General features: G+C 41.4%; 1 protein-coding gene across 3 annotated transcripts; it reads right to left on the bottom strand.

The window, feature by feature from the left end:
* Positions 1-1,276: 1,276 nt before the first annotated feature.
* NSUN3 (NOP2/Sun RNA methyltransferase 3) lies at positions 1,277-20,405 on the bottom strand. 3 transcript variants are annotated; one of them, XM_080377023.1, is made up of 7 exons: positions 20,264-20,386; positions 19,420-19,498; positions 19,097-19,201; positions 17,076-17,419; positions 15,308-15,462; positions 14,715-14,836; positions 1,277-1,927 (listed from the first exon to the last, which is right to left on the bottom strand). In XM_080377023.1, the coding sequence occupies exons 3-7, from the start codon at positions 19,108-19,110 to the stop codon at positions 1,666-1,668; spliced, it is 897 nt and encodes a 298-aa protein (XP_080233149.1). In that variant the 5' UTR covers positions 19,111-19,201; positions 19,420-19,498; positions 20,264-20,386; the 3' UTR covers positions 1,277-1,665. The 3 variants fall into 3 exon arrangements, with proteins under 3 accessions (XP_080233149.1, XP_080233150.1, XP_080233148.1); XM_080377024.1 differs by lacking the exon at positions 19,420-19,498 and having other exon boundaries at positions 19,092-19,201; positions 20,264-20,405; XM_080377022.1 differs by lacking the exon at positions 19,420-19,498 and having other exon boundaries at positions 20,264-20,393.
* Between the last annotated feature and the right edge of the window lie 1,551 nt (positions 20,406-21,956).

Genomic DNA, 21,956 nt, shown 5'->3' on the forward strand with positions numbered 1-21,956 from the left:
CAAGTGCTCTGCGACCACGGGTGTACCGCCAGAACCGCTGTGAACGCAGTCGAGCCCCATCGGTGTCACAAGGTGAGCAGAGAATAAAGGCAGTGATAAGTCAACTGAATTTTTCAGAGACAAAAGGCAGCTCAGTCACGGTTGTAATAAGTACGTGTGAGCTCATGGCAACAGAATCACTGGAGAATCTGTAGTTTACTGCATTTCCAGCATGGTTACATGGAGCTCCTTAAAGATGGCCTCACGCAACCAACATTATTCCTGCCTTTGTCAACAAGTATTTACAAGCTGATGTTCTTTTGTACTCAGAAAAAAACCCAACCAAAAACCTGCATTAACGAGTCCTATTTGTGATTGCAAAAAATGTGCAATTACATATATTCAAATACGTACACACAAAACATATGAAAAATATATATATGTACACAGTCTCACACACATTTCCATGAGCCACGCATCTACTAGAAAACAAACCACGATTCTTTAAAAAACAGTTATTATATGCTTCTATCAGGGAAAGGACTCCTTGCTCAAAGAGGGATGAAAGGGGTCCATTCTACATCAAGACAAGCATCTGACCTAATATATACCCCACTACATGATCCACTGATAGGCACAGGAAGATGTAGAGGGCACGTGCATATGCGTGAACACGTGCACACATGTCTATATCCACAGCATTGTGGAGCAGAATTGAGGAACCTACAAACACCACCAGTACACCTTCTCACTGCCACTCTTCCCTCACACACCACAGATACAACATGATGAATCCATGTAGTATTTCTTCACTCATTTCTTAACTCCAGATTGTCCGTTCTGCTTGTCGTGACTGTCACTACGTAACAAAACTCTCCGAATACTGTGCTATTATTGCGGTTATTAATCATTCTGCTTCTGTTTCAAATATGTGCTCTAGAGGCTGCTGGATATACTGCATCATGCCACGAACTGAGTACCAAAGCTAAACACATCTAAATCTGCTGTTTTAAGGACATTTCAACATAATTTACTCTCTCAAATTGTATTTTTGTAAGCTCAAAAATATAAAAATATTAAAAAAAGAAGAAGTTGGTGTCGATACAGCCACTGACCTTTGCAAACTGTAAACAAAAGGCAATTTTTAACCAGTAAACAACTTAGCAAATATGAAACCTGTTTTGCCAGTGCTTGGAATAGTCAGTGCTTAAGATGACAGACTCTGCATACAAATAGATTCTTACAGAAAAACAGATTTCTATATGTGTTTCAGAAAGAATGCAGGAGCTCCTTGACGTCAGACCATTGAAACCATTTATTTTAAACCATACTGTATTAAAACCAAATTAGAAATTAAAACCCCAAAAAACCTGTGCAAAACCCAGCACGTTAGGCCCCTATTCCAGGACAAAAATCCATTTAAGAGCATCACCTTGAAGACAATACAAAGCTCCCTTGACTTCATAAGGACTTCACAGAGGCCCACAAGTCCAAGTTTGAAGACACATTCAGTATTTTAAGTTAAACAAAATCAGGTGTCTAGCTTCCTTTTGATCAGGCAGCAGCTGATACCAAACTGCAACACTCTAAATTCAGTTCCCTTGGACACGTTCACATACACATATGGTACTAGGAATATTAATTTATCACATCTTGCTTATAAAAAACTAACAGGCATCAGACAGACTAAATTTTCTTTAGTTTAGCTATGTACATTGGACCCCACGCTCTCCCTTTCTCTGGGAGAACCAGAAGTTCATGCTTTTGCATACCACTGAGAAAAGCAAATTCCTGAGAAACAGCTTTGGCCAGTTCACTTATGTCTACAGGCATAACATCACTGCAGGAATTTAGAATGAGATTTATCACATCACTGTTTTCTGCCTTTGAGAGAGTGCACGTAGAATAGACCAGTGATCCACCAGGACGCAATGCTTTAATAGCAGACCTGCAAATAACAAAAAAAAAAAAAAAAAAAATCAACGTAAGAAGCAACATACTGGGGGTGGCGGAACATGTGAAGACTTACAAATCTAGCATTACAAATAGGCATAAAGATAAATAACATAATCAAAGCATCTTAACAGTATATAATTGACAGTTCAGGAAACTACCTGCAATGCATTTTTCCCTTCTCATTTACTAATTCATTCTCAGTTAACAGAAGGTATTTTTTATAGAACAGTGACACAAAGAAAGCAGCATCCATTCAGAGCTGCAGTACATACTTCAAACATTCATATGCGCAGCACAACTGTGGAAATGCTACAACTGTGCATACAAAATGGGTTACACCACATCAAAAGTGCTAGTTAGATACTTAGCTAGCTGCTTGCAGAACAAGTATCAGAATGTCCAACTGCAGTAATAGCCCAAACTAACTACTGAGCTGTAATTCTACCAACATTTCTGCAAATCCTGCAGCTTATTTAGCAGGTAAGAAAACTCGGGGGTTTCACTGAGCCACTACTTTTCAACCGGATTTCTTAAGGAAGTGTGATGTATTGGATCATACCGTTTGTTTATGTGCCCTTTACCTGTTGACAAATTTTGACTAAAAGGCAAAATAGTGGCTTAAGATTTCAAGTATCCTGAAAGCTTCATGACTACTAGTAGACGGACAGAACAAAGGATCCTTTTCACTTCCCCACCGAAACTGAGTTGAAAGAAACTCTTCATTTTTTTACTTGCCATTAAAACAGACCTGCAAGGCCCTTTTTCAGACAGATAAAATATAACCTGTGAGAGTACAGAAATGAGATATGTCATCCATATTCACCTACTGCAAATTAAGAGTAAGGAGAAAATTCCTACACCTGGCACCACAGAAGAGCATTCTTCAAATCTGGTACCACCACATAACAGAGAGAAGAAGCTACAGTAAAGGTTCACTTGCCATTAAAATGCTCTCTTAAGATAATCCCTTTTAATCATACACTTTGGAGCCTTCAAGGACATAACGGCTCAAAGACTGAGTTGTAAGCTAGTATTCAGACAGATCGCTGCTTCTGGAAAACAGATACTACTGCGCTGAAGCAAATAATACACTAAAATACAATTGTTCCCTAAACAAAACTTCTTTTGTTTAAAACAAAGACAATCTGCACAAGTGCACGTTGTTACTCAGCTTGTGAGTATCAGAGAGAGCACAAGGTAGACACTCGAGGGACTGCAGGTGTGTCACGGGGAATTCAGCGGGTGCACGAGGGCAGGGCAGATACTGGAAGCATGGATTTGTGGAGCACAATGACACACAGAGTCATGCTGTATGGAAAGGCACTGAATAATCCTAGATTGGTAGGTAGTACTGACAATACTGCATTGCCTTCCCCTGCCCCCTAGGAAAAAAAAAAAAATCTATGGGAAAAAAACCCCAAACCCACAACATATCCTCAAACCAGTTGAGGTGTGCATCCCCCATACACTGTTCAATCAGTGAACCTGATTCCGAGCCCAGATAAACAAACACAATGCCACTGAAAGAGCCATTCCTCCAGAGACAGGCTGAGGACTTGCCAAGGGTGATATCTGAACAAAAACAGTAGAAAAAAGAAAAGAATAAAATAGAAGGGGAAAAAGGTAAGTCGTTTTAACTGGATTGGGCCTTTTCAGGAAAAGAATCAATAAAGTAAAGCCTAATCACAAGCAGGATCAAAGAAGATCACAGATCAAAGCTATTCTGAAAGTCCTGTCTGAAATAATGAGGAAACACCAGGAAAAATGACTGTTTCAGCCACACATAATACAACTCCGTTCACCTTCCCAGGTGAAAACTCCTGCATATCATACCCAGTCTGTTTCTCTGGGGAGAGTACACATTATCACGCTCGTTTCTTCTATGAATCTCGGTTACATTAATCAGCAAGCCAAGTACGTATTTGACTGGAATCTATACTACTCCAATTTTAGCGTAGCCCTCTCAACTGATGATGCTCAAAGAAAAATCAGTGCTTAATGCCTTTGTTGTATCAATCTTCAGTAAAAAGATGGAGAGTGAGCAGATGGCTAGCACATTTAGCCTAAATGAGTGAGCAGTTCAAGTTCAGCCTCTTATAGGTAAAGAGCAGGTTACAGAGTACTTTGATAGTCTGAATACTTTCAGTTTAACTGGGCCTAATGGACCCATTCTAGGATACTTCCAAAATTAGCTAAAGCCATCACGAACCCACAAGCTTCTCTCAGACCTCTTGAGCAGCTTTTGAGAGGCTGTAGAAATGTTTGAGACCGTTTTAGACACAGGTTGATATAGGACAAAATCTACAATGCCACCCTGAGACAGTACAACAGAGCAGGTGCCATCCTAATGTCCCTTCCAGATCTCATTTTCTAAAACTTCATAGAGTTACCAGCACGCATTTGAATTGCCTGCCTCCGGATAGTCATCCTTCTTCCCCTCAGCACCCCAACACGTCCTTCTTCCCCTCGGCACCCCAACACATCCTTCTTCCCCTCGGCACCCCAACACGCAGGCGCTCCGTAGCAGGCTCCAAGAGCACCAGCACTGGACGCGCTGCTCCAGGCTGCCCCCGTCTCTCCAGCTCCCTTCCTGGCTCGCAGCTGTCCCGCCGTCCATTTCAAAGGGCAGGGCTGCTCTCTGGCTGGTCCGAGCAACCACAAAGAGCCCAAATACGGGGATGGTAACTATTGTAAAGCAGAACAGGAACGTACAACCTTCTAATCCCTTGTCTCCTTGACCTCACACCAGTTCCGGAAAACATAAAACCATTTTCCTGCCCGCCCCCCCCAAAGAGTTGCTTTCTAGCTTTCATAGTAGAATTCGAAGCGAACAGGGCTGAAGTCTAAATGGGCTCTCATGAAGGTAAGCTGATCTTCACAGTATTATTAGAAATCACCTACTTTACTCCTTGTCGTGGAGCTTCCCCCTCCAGCTACACCATTTCCATGCATACAGGAATGCCCAGCCACGAAAGGACAGCTAGCTGGCTTGAAAATGTGAAAGTGTTTTTGCATAACAATCAGGATGTACCTTTAGCATACCTGATAACTTTACCCACAGCCCCAGATAATGGCAACTGCTTTCCTACCTGTAAGATGGATTCTACGTGAATATTTAAACAAGTGAGAAGGTATTCCTACCATGTAAAAGTGGACAAGGTAAAAGGCAAAGGGATATAGCAAGAAAGTAAATATAGCTACAGCTTACAGGATTAACAGCCTAGACACTTGGGAAGCGTCCTTTTCTTACCATATATAAAGCAACAACCATTCAAGAAAACACTTTCAAAGGCACCACGCTCCTGCAACTGTCACTGGGGCAGTGATTCAGAGGAAAGAGCAGCACAGGATTCTTCTGAATGAAATCCCGAAAATCTCACATTACCCCCCCCCCCCCCCCTAAATCTAAGCCTCCTTAGCTTGGGAATCTTCACCGGGCCATGACCCAAAAAGGTCAGGCTGCCTAGTGCAGTTATCTTTATTCTGAATCCAAGTTATGAATTAAAATATCTAAGGAGGATTACTTTATGCTGCAAGGTTAATCAATGTATCCATCTTGTCAAGTTCAGCAACAGTTGTTTCAGTGGCTGTGTTCAAAGTCAACCGAACGCCATCCTTGATTAAACCGTGCTTGGCTTTTGATAAACCTGCACCGAGCTGCAAAATTCAAAGTGAAGTAGTGCTGGGCTCAAAGTCACAGGGTGATACCGTGCTGGGCTAAGCAGATTCACAGAGTTTGGTCCCCCCGTCATCAGCACGACAGAGAATTCATTCAAGTGAATTTGTTCAAGTAATTTAAGAAACTAATCTTCCTCTGTAACCAATGGAGGGAAGCAAGCTTATCCAAGGGACGGGTCGGAGCTGTAGTATAACTAACGGACACTTAACAGGACCCCCCACTGCTACTACGACTGCATCAGCTAAGAACTTAAGATTCCTCTTACATTTGGTATCTTGATTATCCTCACACCAAATTCTTAGTGGAAGGTCAGCTCTTAGCTGAAAGAATCTGGTGCCTGTTTATAAGGTACCCTGTAACTTCCAAAAATGGTCTCTAAATCTGGAACGATTAAAAACGAGGCTAGGGCAAACGACCCTAAAATATTTTTTCACCTTCCTCTTATTATAATCCATTGTTTAAAAATAAAATACATTACTTAAAGTTAATTAATCTGCAGTTATTCTCTCAGTGGTACAGACAACGTTCCTGTTTATTAAAGAACTACAACTTCCAGTTTAAATACAGATCCAGTTGTACTTAATTTCCTAATTTTAGATTCAGGTATGTACATTTACCATAATGAATTTTACATGTTAGAGGCACTAATATTGCAGAGTTTCAAGCTTCATATAAAGAAGCATAAGAGCCAATATTAAAAGCTCAAAAAACTTTTCCTGAAGGGATACTCATGACTTGTTCCCTTTTCCCTACAACCATGTTTGCTTTAGTACTTGCAATCAAGACCCTAAAGCAGCACCATTGTCGGCACCTGATATGTGTAATTCAAGCTTTTCTGTTGCATGCTATCATACTACACCACTGCAGGTGTGAGGTTACTGTTTTAGCACCGTAAGAAAGTCAAGGCATAGCAGAAAAGCCTAAAATCAGTGAAATGCATGACAATCCATCGCCATGCCCGTTTGATCAGGTATGATGGCCTATATACAAGATCTCCAAGGTTAGTTCTTCCAGGAGATGACACGAAATGGTATGCAAAAGTAGTAATTACATTACAGAACTGCAAGTACTATTGCACATTACAAGACAATGTACATGCTAAATCAAAGAAAAAAATAAAGTCAGCTCTTCTCTGGGGTTCTGCACACAACTGTAGTACGTATCAGCAGGTCACAGCTTAGGAGACTTCAGTGACATCAAACAGTCTAAAATTTTGATGATTTGAAAATGTCATCAATAGCTTGGAATTCCAATAGCTGGAAAACTGCAGATAGTGTGAGATTCACTGGCACATCATTCTGTAGAAACTTGTGGGATGCTTCTCCACGCTTGCTTTGAACTACTGACATAATCAGTTTATAGCCACTGAATCCACACTTCAATCTTTCCAGCATATTAGTGCAAGACACATCTGTAATCCAAAAAAAAGGGTGGCTGATGTTCACCCCGTTCAGGAAGAACTCTGAAACAATTCAACACATGCAGACTGCTCCCCTCCTCGTTTTAAATTAGGTTTTACATATTGTGCTATGGAAGTCAGATGTACAGAAGATGATTTACAGCAATCTAACACCTCATATTACAAGAGTACTGGATTAGATTTTTTTAAAGAAATATATTATTTTAAAGGAGTTTTATTTAGTTTATTTCCCAAGATTAACTTTAAACCTAACAATGGAGACTATGCTAACAATAAATTAGCGAAAACACAGCACTATTATTATTTAATAGCTCAGTGTAAAAAGACCAGTCCAGAGCCACATGAGAACTTCTAAAACCAAAACACTCTTACATGCAAGTAAAATGTTGTTAGCCATAACCCAAAAAGAGGATTTTTCACACTTACAGAAAATTAAATGTGACAGGGTGACATTTTGTTCATTCTAAAAGTCTCGATGTCTCAAACATCCTTTTAAAAATAGGCAGACAATAAATATATATTTCATACTACAGCTAGCACCTGCATGTCCAACCTACTCCTCCTGTGCTTGGGTTTACGTTGCATGCCATTGGAAGGGTCAGCATTAATTATGTTAATCATTCAACCATTTTCACTATTAAAGCAAAAAGATTACACATATTTTAGGGCAATTTTAAAATAATACAACACTTCAACAGTGCCATCTCTTGGCAATCGGGATGTATTTCTGCTCAATACATGAGATAATGTCTGATCAGAATAAAAACCGTCAACCCTTTCATAACCTATTCAAGAAAGAAAGCATCTCAAGATGCATTTGCTTTTATCCTCAATCCTATTACTTTTATTGACTAAAGATACCACAGGTTTCTTCCTCTTACATGAGTCCAGATACATTGTGGTAATATGGCCTGCACATTAAAAGGTTTTACTTGTATTTATCCAAACCGAGTAAAAACGATAAGGAAATGCCTCCTTGGTCAAAATACCAATTTTTCAATTCTTTGTGATGGGTGGTGACAGAGGTGCACAGGAGACAGAGACACTAGTTGAAGTATTCTCTCCATACCCCAAGCATGTTCTCCTTGTGCTCCTGTGGTGGAGACTCTGCAGTTCAGAATAACACAGTAGCAACAGGAGAAACATGAAGTGAACTGCTTTTTTTCAGCACTAGACTGACTGTAAGTAAAAGGGGGCATAACCACCAAAAAATCCACACAACCAGAAAACCACCAACCAAACCCCCCAACCTCCCCCTGTTCTGCTGTAGCCAAAATCTGTCCTGAAAATTCTTATAAATAACATATGGATAGCCAATAATTTTCAATTCTTATACAGCAAAGATCAAACCTTTGGTTAACATTACTGGGCTTTCTCCTTTGACGCGTGATGACTTCTGAAATACTCACGCTATTAACCGGGGCTGTGAGACATCTTTTGCAACACCAGGACTGCAGCGCCTCTGTCATGGGAACAGATCCGTTTATTTCCTGTTCTCACACTTCAGGGCCACAAGTGCCAACGCAACACCTATGAATCTTGCTGCCACTCTCAACGCTGCAGCTGCCCCGCGTGCTGGCCTGCTGGGTCTTCACACACTCAGCATCATTTTATCAGCAAGGCTGCTTCCAGCTGGCTAGCCTCCAGCAGCCACAGGTAGCCCACTGTGACAAACCTTCAATCGCTCCATCGTTTTAGTCATCCCAGAATCACCTTCGTACCTCATATACTCTCAGAGGTCCACCCCTCTGCCCAACTTAAAACTTATTATTTGCAAAAAGAGAAACATACATAAACCAAGCAGAACCTTCTCAGCTACAGAAGGGAGAACAAAAGACCTTTGAAGCCCACTACAGACTTTGCCACACGGCTTGTGTTGCTCTTCCTTACAGCTTATGAAACACGGGTACACATAGAAAGGACTGGAGGTGGAATTAAAGCAAAGTTGTGCTCTAATTTAAATCTGTAATCCCCAAACAAATATCTAGCTGTTGGGTAGTTTATTTGTTTATTCGTGCAGTTATTTATTAATTCAATAAACTTGGTTTTGCAACATATTGTAAGGGACTTGACTCACAGGGCACTGCCAAAGGCTTAAGGAACCAGGCAGTACTTAAAATCAGAAACTATTTATTTTAACACCTCTGATGGAAGACAACATCGAGCCACAACAACGGCCACAGCATGCACTCACCGTGAAGAAATTCAAACCAACCACGAGTCTAAAAAACTGAGTAAAATGACTCGTACCTCCACTAACATAACCAACAGCGTTTTGGGGAATGGCACAGCACAAACGTGCCACATTCAAGGACTTGAAATTAGAACAAAACCCCAAGTCCCCTTGTCCAGGGAGCAGCTATATAACCGTTTCACCCGGAGCGGGGACAAGGATGCACAGAGAGGGACCACGGTTTGCACAGCAAGGCGCCCAGGACAGCATGCCCAGTTTGGAGCCTGGGGCTCCCAGCCTATACAAACTATTTGGCTTTTCTAAGATAGAAAGTCATTAAAGGAGGAATCATTCACATAACCCACAGAAGATTTGCTGGTGGAACAGTTGCAAATCTAAAAAGTTCCCAGTGGAGTTAAAGTATTAGACAGTTATGAATAACAAGTGTATTAAATGGTCAGCTACAGAGGAGCAAAGGGAAAAATTCCCGGGAAAGAGATGAGTAGTGTGATGAAATAATCCTCAGTAAGATTTCCTCCACTTTTCTACATGCCTTCTTCCCTTGTCCACAGAAAATGGCATGCACTTCTTTCCTCAGCTCCAGTACCGTGGTTCAGAATTCCTTTGTGTCACTCTAAAACGCCCCTGAACACCCAGGGAGCTCCTGTGCAGGAATCCAGCACATGCTGGGACAGAAACCTGTGGCACAAGACAGCTGCCGTGTTTCTGGGGGGACCCTCTTGTGCTTCTCCTCCTCCCCCAACATTCAGCCCTGCCATCCTTTCAATGCTTGACACTAAAATTCAAGAACCTTCTATAACAGTAATTTTTTTAAAATGTTCAAGACACTGGCTCTCCTTGCCTTTGCAATTAACATTAACAGCTGAGATTTTTTTCATCAGTAGCAAGTCACAAAGAAAACTGAATCACTTGGCCTGGACAGGACAACTAGCTAATTCCGAGTATCTTTTTACTTCATCATTACATGTCTATGTGCTATAAAGGCTTTTGTCTAAATCAAAGCAGAAATGGTACAGTGGTACCATATACTAAATATATGATGGCATAGTTATAAAAAATTTTTTTTGCCTTCACTCTACAACAAAAAAAACCCCAAACCACACAATTAAGAGCTCACAGTTCCTCTTCTAGGTACATGTAAAAACTACATTTCAGTGAAAATATAAAGGTGACACCGAAAGTGGGAAGAGGAAAATTGGGATCTTTCTAGCAAATTGTAGCATTTACTATACGCTATGTGAAAAAGACTCTTTTTCAACAAATAAATCTATGACTATATATATTCTATAAAACTATGTAACTAATTTTAACATACCAGAGAACACAGAGCAGCTTGTAACTTAAGGTTTGTTACATTTGCGTCCTACCTTTCCAACAGAAGTTTTAATGTTTATTCTAAGTAAGATATATTTCCAAAGGTCTGGACCGGAGAAAATAAAGCAGGTCCTGTGTCATGTAGATTAACCTTTAGAGACCTCGGTTGCCAATTCTACCTGATAACTCGAGGAAAACTGTCAACCTGCCAACTTCCCATGGGTGCAGACCGCTAATCCAGCACACAGCGCGGCTGCACGCTCAGCAGTCTGCTCGGGGACCGAAGCAGCAAGGCAAACAGATCAAAAGCTTTATGAAGCCACTTGCGCAACACCTGGTTACTTAGATATATCATATTAACTAATGGTTTAAGTACCCTTTAATTCAGAAAAACAGGTTCCGAATATTTGGGTGGAGGTTTTTCTTGTTTTATTTTTCTTTCCAAGTGCATGTGCACAACCCTCCTGCTGCCCAAACTATTCAATGAGAAAGAAAAAAAAAACCAACATAACCTCAAAAGCTCTGGTAACATTTGCTTCAACAAGATCGGCAATTTCAAATTCCATGTTATAACTGATATTCAAAGCAAAAAAGTTCTTTTTATCTCACTACTGTGCCCCACTTGCATAGGGTTTGTAAAAAGTTATACGCATGTTATACAGAACCAGACGTGGTTCCTTAAAAAAATCTTTGTATTTGTAAGATAGGGATTGAAACATTTCGTTAACTAGGAAGAATAAAGGGGTTTTCTGGATTTCTCAAGCCAAGTTTAATGCTCCATCCTGAGTTCTGAAAAAAAACCATACAACTCAAAAGAGATCAACCAGGAAAACAACCGTTTCATATGGCTTGCTTTGCTACCAGTAATCCAAAGCATACTTCAAAGTTCTCATGCACCCCAGATTCCCTCTAATCTCTTAACTTTGTGTGTGCACGTCTTAGGTATTCGAAACAACCTCCCCTGTAGCTAACTACTAGGGGAAAAAAAGTGGTGAAAAAAGAAACTCAGCCAATGTGTATCTTTTAAAGCTAGTCTGAGCTCCTGTGGACCAGAACTCTATTAACCACCAATTAGAGCTGTTTAATTACTAAGAGATGTTGTGTACAGTCATGTTACAGTAGTCTGAATGCCTTTGCTGTGTTTTCGAAATCGGATCCTGTTGGATTTATTTTCAGCTGAACCCTAACAGAGTTTCTTTCTGCAGCAGCAGCTGGTCTAGGAATAATTACGACATCCATAAGAGTTTAAAAGTAACTATGCACTCAAGCTTAACCCAAAATTTAATTTCTATCTGAGAACTGGCAACACTGGTAAATTCTCTTATGGGAACCACTGTATTTTGTGCTAGCATTCAGTATCAGGAGCTGAACATTCCTTCCTTACTTTGCAATTTGTTTTCTGCATGAACACTCCAAATAATAACAAGATTTGCAGCGTGTTCTCGGATTATAGCACTCAGCAGGGATGCTTTGGTTTTAGTATTAACAAACATTACAATCTCAATTTCCTTCAAATCAGTGATGCCCTCACTGCTTACAAAACGTGCTGGTCAGAATTTATGCCCCTTATTTACATTTCAGATTCTATTCAGATTGGCATAGGAAGATCACCGCACCAGTTCAATACTTATTCCAGATCTTCATGCTTTGAAGCCTCTATGTATTTAATAAATCACACTGTGTTGCAAAAAATAATTTTCCTTCCTCTGCTTCCTCTCTGATGTCCAAACCCAGAAAAATAGATTACAAGATTGCAAGTGAAACATTTCCTTAATTAAGAAAGGGGAAAACTCAAATTCTGGGCTGTGTGTCACTTGATAGAAATGAAAATAGAACTCCCCTTTGCATTTTATCTTTCTCATTTTTGTGTTATCCTTATATTTAATACGACTGCTGAACAGCAATAATGCTTGGTCCTCATACTTTTAAGCTTCATCTTAAAATCACACAATATTACATAAACTACTTTCAACAAAATTGCTGGGTTCCAGCTTTATACTTTTTTTTTGTTTTACAGATACAGAAGACAAGGTGAGATACGCCCACGAACATAAAGTACCAAGTAATCTGAACAGATAAACCTGAGGTAGCTCTGCATGAGCTGACTCACATAAGGTGCAGCACAGCTGGATCAATGTAGGTTCAGCCTTCCTGAATTTAAACTGGAAGTATCAGAGATGGGATTCAAACTCAATATTTTATTTATAATTGTGCACTGTAGCCATAAATCAAAGCCTTGAATAGGGTAGCATTCCACAATTTTAGTTTCACCAAATTCTAATGCACTTGGAGGAACCACCTATAGCCTTTCCTGGTCTCATTTTATCATTTCCTTTTTCCCTTTTGACACAGGATCTGAGATGTCTTTAGTATTGGAAATTCATTCTAAAGTGATCAGATAAAAGGCAGAATAAAAATACTGTGGACAGCTATACCATTTACTAAGCATATATCAAATATTTTAACTGATAACGCTTGTAACCTCTAACACTTGAACCTAACCATTTATTTCAGACGATTCAAAATCTTTTAAAAGACGGGGGGAAAAGAAATCCAGTGCACATAACAATAGATTGGTCGATCTACAGAACTACTCCAATCTATGTTGAGCAATGAAACTGAAATTTGCATCCTTCTACTTCAATTTACATTTCAAAAGAATTTCTCCTTACAAATCTAGTTCTTACTGCTGTTGCTATAATAAAGTACACTTTCAACAAAAGCAAAGTTCTTGATTTAATAATAATTTAATTAAATCTGATTTGGGCTGACAGGAACCTCTCCTTTCTTTAAAAACAAGGTTCATGCTGTCATCAGTTCTCCACTTCAGGATTACAATCTGGAATGATTTATGCAGATTCTCAAAATTTCTCTGCATGATATATGCTTTCTTTTGGTAGGGGTTCACAAATTGCATTTTATATGTCAAATATTGAAAAGGGAAAACCGAAACAGGTCAGTGTTTTAAATGTGATTGATTTCTTCAAAGGAAATGGGTGACATGATGCATTACTGCAATAAGATACTCATATTTCTGTTATAAATCATTGGCTCCTGCTAGGCCTTTTTCAACTGGAAGTCATGCAAAACTATCTTGAACTGCTGCAATGGGAACTTTCCACAAAAACTTTCTTTCTTTTTTGTAATATGTTATTTTTTCCCTCAATTTGCTTTGACAGATGGACTTGGATGTGACTGTTTCTTTTCAAAAAACACTCAAGTCTAGAAGGTATTATTGGGAAGTCGCTTTATTTTTTGCCCAACAAGAAAAACCGTAGAGTCTGAAACCCTTTCACAACTGCTAGCCTATGGCTGGTATCCTGAAAAAGTGTAATACATAATGACGTCCATTTGGATTATTATTGAAAAATAAACAAACAATCCTCTCTCCCCCACCAAATCCCACAATCTTTTACTTTTTTACCCTATCAATTATAGTCAGTAGTCTTTCTGGGCCACAAATAGTCAAACAGGTATTAAATTCAAGCAGCACGTAAGAACGTGCAATAGGCAACTCAATCTCTTCATATGAACAGACCAGAAAGCAAATTCTGAAGCAGCATTAAATAATGACCTAAGTGATGGTAGGTAACCTGTCTTGACTTAGAGCTCAGTTATTAAAAAGACTGCAACAAAGAACCGTAAGGGACAATTCTGTGAACAAGCATCACCACCACCACCACCACCACCACCACCACCACAAGGAGTGTGGGGAAGAATGCCCAGCTGGGCAGGTCTACAGACTATTTTCACAGGTAGTAAAAAATACCCCCACACTACTAAAAGTTATGCACATGTTTTTTGCTCCAGCCGGGGAATATATCTACAGCCATTTTAGCTGTGCCTACAAAAAATATTTTGATATGGTACCAGACTGTGCAGAGTCATGTGAAAATGGACACATACGTGGATAAGCAAGTCACGAGGACTGTACAGCAGTAAGGTAGCAGAGCATCTGGGCCTTACTGCTTATGTTACCCCATACAAATTTCCATATTCACATTAACCTAGACCAGCTGTTTCTTCTAAACAGCATTGCAACAACATACTATTCACATTCTTTTCACATGCTGAAACCTGGTTTTGGTTATTAAACATGACAAATCTTGCCCCCATGTAATTTTTCTTAATTATGAAAAGCTCCCTTAATAGCTTTCCTTTGCCCTTCTCACCTTAGCAGCTGGAATTGTAAAGATGATAACTTTTTCCTTTGTATTAGCCTAAGTGTAGCTTGCTGAATATCAGAAGAGAATAGCCAACTTCTGTCATTTGAACAAGGAGCATCAACCAGTACCTATACCATAAATAAGAGCAAATAAAGACAATTCACAAGATACTCACTTTCTGAACACGGTGTACAAAAAAAATCCACTCAACTTTTGCTAACACATTTTATTTTCCATGTTCTTTTTCTTTTTTTATTTGATGTTTTTTTTATTTCCATGTTCAGAGGCAAAAATGATCTAATTACTCTTTTGAGATGTTTCTATCAGGGGGTGGGGAATAAGAAATTACTGCTCCAAAAGTATTCTCTATCTGAATTGCTCTCACTTGTTCCCCCCACTCCTAAGTACACATCATGCAAAGAACACAGCTACAAGGTCTTCAGAATTCACTACCAAGGCCGAATGATCTTGGTTCCCCTCGATAGGTCAGATATTTTTGTGGGGGCCAGAAAACAAAAAGAAAATTAAAAAGAGCACAGCATAGGAAGAGAAAGAAGCAGAATGCAGAAATATAATTTTATAATAAGTAATAACATTACCTTGTCGTATAATTCAGGCTTAAGATCTCCAATCTGCGTACCGTCCATTTTAGTGATCATTATTAAGTTAATGAAAGGATCTGGGATGAAGGATTCTATTGTCTGTTTCAACCATGTTGACCTCAAATCATCGTTTTCATTACAGTGAAACTGACCTTAGAGAATTAAAGCAAACAAAAAAGAATTAAACACCCTAAAGCCAATATTTCTGGTTTTCCATTTTTTTTTTACAAATATAAGGATTTACACTGATTTCAGAAGTACTACTGTTTTGCCATGACTGCCACAGAGTTTACACCTTACCTGCTTATGTTATTGCACATTTTATAACACTGCTGAATTTTTATACACAACAGTAAATTTCAACATGCTCCTACCGAACAATCCATAAATATTTAGTAGTAAGTACTTACTGTAGCAATAGACTTCCACAATGAAAACAACTTTAAACATGGTCCATATCCAAAGACCAGTGCCAAATGCCTTTCTGGGCTCCTATATGAGGTACATGCCCTTTATTAATTAATGAACTGCCTTCAAATAAAACACCAGTTTCGTGTATCCTAAGCCGAGCAGTTCAATCCCTTATTTGAAATTTAAGCTAGAAGTGTTTTAACAAAAGCCTTCTGGTTGCACTTACTTTTAACAATGTAGCCAGAATAATTATCCCTTACCACTGTTGCTTGTACCCAGACCAGAAAAACAGCGTGGTATTTTTTTCTCTTAGTCCTATTTTCTAATTTAATAAAATTTCTAATTCCATATCTCCACAGGACGTCCTACGCTGTATTTGCCACGCACAATACAGTACATTTTAGCATTTGCTGAGGTATATTAAGAATCAACCTCCTTACATCTTATGTTCTTAGCAGCAATTTGGTATCTTCAGAAACAGCCATGAGATGAGTGTTTTGTTGGTTTATTTTTTTATTATTCTAAATCTTTTGAAAGGACAATCCATACTTAATTTATCTCATTGGCATCACCTCATTCCTCTAGAAGAGGGAAGGAAAACCAGCTGGAATCAACAGGTGCTAGTGGTTACAGTAATGGTCTCAATCAGTAAGAACATAAGGTGCTGTGAACATTTTGAGACAACTACTACCCAAGCTAACATATAAACTTGGAAACAGCAATCACAGCTTGCTTCCCTGGCCTGGAAGAACTGAGCGGCTGCTTGCTGTTACCTTCTAAACACTGTGATTATCTTAGTGCCCCTCCACAATATCTAGGTAGATTGAGGCACAGAGCTTATCAAATACTGATACAAACCAATTCCTCATCATAACCTTTCTCCCTCTGCCTAGATCTTGCATATTTACTTTGTTATGCTCTGTTTTACATCAGTAAACTTAAATTTACTTATACTACTGCACAGCACTGGCCAGAGAGGTAGCAGAGGAGAAAAAAAAAAAGGTACAAGTATCGCAAGATTGCAGATTACTGACCTCCACGTACCAACAAATTATGTGATTTTAAGGAACTTCTCAAGAATTAACAATAAGGGAACCAGTGGAGAAAGAAAAACATGCAATGTACTTCACTTTTGTCTGTCAGTCTGTAGTAACCTATACTTTAACTACCATATTTTTCATCCTCTTAAGCGAAAAGATTTCATAAAAATCTTACTAAACAGCATGGAACTACCTGGAATATAAACTGTTCTGGTTTTGCCCCCATTCCAAATCTAGCACAGACAACAGGCACAACTGAAACGGCCCAGGCACAGAGCCAGGGATCAGCTTCTAAGCGCACCTCGCTCCGTTACCTGGACAGGCACACTGCAGGATAGCTACTGATTTACCCCCTGGTGCAGCACAGAGATCCAAAACATCTTCCCCGTCTTTCACTTCTAACGCCAACACTGGCAATAGCGAAGCAGCGTTCAGCAGATAATACTCTTTCAGTTTACCAGCCTGGTGTTTCTGTGCAGGGAATCTCCCAGGGGCTCTCCTGATGTAACACTTAAAGGATGCTGGAAGATAGGGCAAACTTCTTGGAAAGGCAGGATGATATCCCCTCGCAGGCAAGGTGGTCTCCAGTTCAGCGGACTGGCTGAACTTGTTAAGCAGAATGGCGTACTGCCAGCACAATGGGTATGTGAGTACATCTCTAAATTGAAAAACCAAAAAAGCTATTTAAGAACTTGACAAATAAAATTAGCATTCCACAGCACAGGAAGCCCTTTCTTATGTAAGGATAACAATCTCACCATTGGATGATTCCAGCATAATCAAAAAGGAAATATTTTGATTAGATAAGATTAAGAAAAGTATGCAGGTAAATAATTTTAAGAGAAAATCAAGCCACCATTTTCTCTAATTATTGTACTTAAGGCACTAACTTCTTCTGAAACAAGATGTTCTCTGTTTTCCTAATTCTTTGGCAAAACAACTGCAGAAGTTATAAATGATGAAGGGTGATGCTCTTCCTGACTATAAAGTATTTCCCTGGGGACAAAGACCAACTGAAATATTAGTTGTAAATATTGCAACAAAAAGAATCACATTGGCTTTGCAACAGTTATTCCAGCCAACACCATAATATGCAGGTTTTACAAGTGGTTTTTTTCTAAATTTCCTTGTAAGTTCTGCAAACACTGGGCCAGAAGAAATTAAACTAATAAATATTCCTGGAAGACAGTAAAAAAGAAGTGCTTATATGGTAGGAACAGGCTTGTTTGTTTTTCAGTTAACTTTTTTTAGACCTTTCTTGCATGGATTTCCCCTATTTTCTATTTGAATTCCTCTCAGGACTTTTTCATTTAGTCTCAAAAAATACTACTCTGGAACATTCGTTGCCTAAAAATGAAATACACATTGATTCAACCTAAAAGAGTTTTTGATTTGATTCACTTAAACTAATGCTATATGTCTATGGGTTTTTTTCTTTTTTTCTTTTCCTTAAAAAAACTGAGACACTTATTTTAAACTACTTTTTACTCCAAAAAGGGCGCTCACGGGAGCAACATGGTTTGTAAGACTGTGATCACATAAGATCCCGTAAGATGCTTTTTCATTCCAAATAACATGGCACTGATGACGGGAGCGCTTGTCATGCACTTGAAGTCAAAGTCAACTGCTTTTGTTCAAACTCCTGTTGAAAAGTGTATAAGCTAAGCAATGCACTTCTCCAGAAGGGCTCTTCTGCTGGCTTCCCTACGAGCAAGGAAGGGAAGACGTCGTCTCTCAGTACCACAGCCAGTTCTTTAGCGGCTGCGGGATCAACGCCCAAATTAAGTGACAGACTGTTCTGTACATGGCGTTAATATTCAATCTCCTCTAAGGAAAGAAATCAGGGGATATACTTCTAACATCTTTGTCCCAGTTTCTCAAGATACTATAAAGCTGTAGAAAAAAAAAAAATCTTCTCTCCAGATACTATAAAGCTGTAGAAAAAACACTAACAGCAGCTGTTAAATATAAAAGGATGCTTTTTGGACCATGTTTTTCAAAACAGTCACAAACACGTAAGATGGTAGTCTCCTTGCAGTGCATATGCATACAGGAGAACAGAAACTTCACATGCCAAAAGAAACATCTCAACTAAAAAACCCTAAAAAATTCCAAGTTTTAGGCTTCTGTTATTTCATGCTTTTATGCTAGTTCTAAACTGGAAAAAACCTGAAGCAGTTGTTACAGTCTTTTTTTTTTTTACAGTTGTTACTGTTGTTACAACAAAGTTACAGTTGACTCTTTCAAAAGTTATTTTATGAAGCACTTGAAAAAATAACATAACATTTCCCCCTCTCCCCTCCCTCCCCCATCTCTCCAAAAAAACAGACCTGACCCTGGTCCACGCATCTCCCAGTTCTGTTGTGTACTGCTTCTCAAAATGATCCAGAACAACTTGACAAATCTGCTTTTCAATTCTCCCCTTTGTTTTATTTTCCAGCTTCAGAGAGAAAAGGAAGATAAATGTAGTAAAGACAAACAAATGGAACCCTCCCTTCTTCTCACTAGAATTCTTAAAAGAAGATTTTATCAATTTAAAACAACTTAGTGATACTAGGATGCTCAGGTATCCAGGTCACACCACAAAGGTGATCAGGATGTAACAGAAATGTCACAGAGAACAAACAAGCTGAGCGAGCACGCTCTCTTCGTCCCTACCTGCAAAAAGGTTATTCAGAACCTGCTGATACTACTCCTTCTCCGTGCCCACTGTGCTCATACCGTGGTTCCTGAGACCCTGGTACACCAGGAGCAAAATGAGCAAAGTGCGATGGCAACCACGCACCGCCACGTTGTACCCACGTAGTTAAATAAAAGGAAGAAATTAATTTAAATCCTTGTGTAATTCAGCTGGAGTTGAGCTGCAAAGAACTGCGATAGCTAATATACTTCAAGAGTAAGGGGGGAAAAAAAAATGGTTACACATTATTTTTTTTTTTAATCTATGGAAATCTTGTATTGGATATGGAGAGGAAGAACGTTTGGCTTCGAAGTTGCGCTGCTCAGAAGGAACCCCCGAAGGCAAACGCCCGGCTGCGCGGGGCCCCCCTGCGCAGGGCCTGCTGCAGCCCCCCGCACAAACACCGGCGGAAGGCGGCACCCCAAGCTCCGAGTCGCTTCTCCGGTTCCTTCATTTGTTAATTACACACCGCGCGCCTCCGCGTCCCGCCCCCCCTCTCCCCCGCCCCCCCGGCGGCAGGCGGCGGGCCCGGCCTCCCCTCCCGGCGGCGCGGGGCCCTCCCGGTACGCGCGTTAACATGACACGCACCCGGCGGTGCAGCCGGGGAGGGGCTCACAGAGCCGGCCCGGGCCCCGCCGAGCTCCCCTGCAGCTGCGACCCCCCCGGGGCGCCGGGCACCCACCGCCGGCCCGCAGCCGGGCCTCCTGCTCCCGCTCCCGCCGGCAGGCAAGGCCCGGCGGCAAGGCCCACCCCGGCCCGGTGTGCAGCCCCGAGCCCACCCGCCCCGGAGAGGGCCCCGGCCGCCCCCCGGCTGCGCCTCACCTGGCCCGGGGCGCGGGCGGCCGCCCGGCGCGGCAGGAGCAGGAGCGCGGCCCCGGCGGGGGGCGGCAGCAGCCGGGCCGCCGAGCGCGGGGGGAGCCGCATGGCCGGAGCCGGGGCACCGCGGCGCCCCCTGGCGGCTGACGGGGCAGCTGCGCCCCCCGGGCCCGCCGGCCCTGCCCGGGGGCTGGTTTCTTTGATGGGAGTTACTTTGGGTTGGTTTGTGTTGCTGGAGTTGTTTGGTTGTGGCTTTGGGGTTTTTTTTTTGGTTTGGTTTGGTTTTTCTTCCTTGCCCTCCCCTTTCCTCTTTCCCTGGCCTCCCCTTTCCTCTTTCCATTTCCCTTTTTTCACCTTGGCGGGCTGTACTGTCCTCCAGTCTCCCCTGCCTCCTCCAGGAGACAACCCGGGCTTAGGCAGCAACTGGGCCCTCCATTTATCACCTTATAAAACGGATGGATCCTCATCCCAGAGCCTGCGCGAGGTGCTGCTGCCACCCACGCCACCACCATCAGGCCTCTGCTAATTAACAGCTCCCACCAGCCCACAGCCCCGGCTGGCCCCGGCTGAGCGCAGGCGGCCGGCTGCTGCTCAGCACCCTAGAGCTAGACCAGCTCTAGCTCACCCTGCTGCTACTGCAACAAAAACAAACGGCTAGAAATGTGACAATTATTCACACAAAAGTCTTAGGTGCATTTCCAGATGAGCCGTTCCTGGGGAACGGCCACCAGAACCACCAAACTGAGTGAGCAGCACTACAACCTGAAGCTGTGCCGAGCTCGGGCAGTCCCTCGTCCCAACAGAAGCGCCGGGACCTGCAACCCCCCCTATGAGCAAGGGCATCTTGCCCCACCAGCCATCCCTGCCTGCAACCATCGCAACAGCGAAACAGTCACCCCCTCCCCTCCCGCAAAACTGGCGCATCCATCAGCATTTGCCGACACCCCCAGCTGAAGAACAACCCCTGTGGAAGTGGCCAGTTTGCTCAGCAGCAGTTTCGATTAAAGCCTGCCCACGTGGAACCGGCCTCTCAGCCCCAGCCTGGAAAAGGGTGCAAAGGTAAAGGCAGGAGTGCTATCGTTATCAATAAATATTTGAGTTTCAGGCACTGAATAATGAAGCCCGAGAACATTTATGCAAACCCCATGCAAATTACCATTGAACTTGAAAGCTTGTTTGAAAAGTTTCAATCGGGACCCTGACAAAGAGCCAGCAGGCAAAACGGAAGGAAACCAGAAACAGCTTTTTGATAAATGAGTTGTACCAACAGATACAGAACAAAACTGATATAAAAAGTACAATTCCCTGCAGCTGTAATTCTGCCAAGACCAGTAACATACAGGAAAATACAGATAACAATTGAATTTCACTGTTCCACTAAAAAGTGGTACCACTACAGTACACTAAAGATCCAGGCTATATTCCCCTTGTAGATGGTGCTGCCAGCGTTGCTTAATGTGTCCGAAACCAGCGAGATTTGCAACGCAGCAGAAGCAAAGAACCGACTTCAGTAAGGTTTGTTCACTAGCAACACCACCACTACGGACAGGCAGGCTGTAACAAACCAGTACAAACGCCACTGCACCCTGTACCTCTCCCATGGGCTACTGGAGGGACGGATTGACTCAGGGGGGAAATAACATCAGTACGTGTTGAAAGGCAGGCTGCCGTTTCTCTTAACAGTTATCCAAAATTATGT

The sequence above is a fragment of the Falco punctatus genome (genome assembly GCF_963210335.1).
Source record: "Falco punctatus genome assembly, chromosome: 2".
In the NCBI taxonomy this organism is placed as follows: domain Eukaryota; kingdom Metazoa; phylum Chordata; class Aves; order Falconiformes; family Falconidae; genus Falco; species Falco punctatus.

What these genes read in the sequence shown, in the direction of transcription:
- NSUN3 (XM_080377024.1), bottom strand. Translation starts at nt 20,365, where the DNA reads ATGCGGCTCCCCCCGCGCTCGGCGGCCCGGCTGCTGCCGCCCCCCGCC. An exon ending in AGCCTGAATTATACGACAAG is followed by an intron (nt 14,837 to 15,307) that starts GTAATGTTATTA and finishes TTTATGGTATAG; the next exon opens with GTACTGGTTGATGCTCCTTG. An exon ending in TTACAATTCCAGCTGCTAAG is followed by an intron (nt 1,928 to 14,714) that starts GTGAGAAGGGCA and finishes TGTTATTTGCAG; the next exon opens with GTCTGCTATTAAAGCATTGC.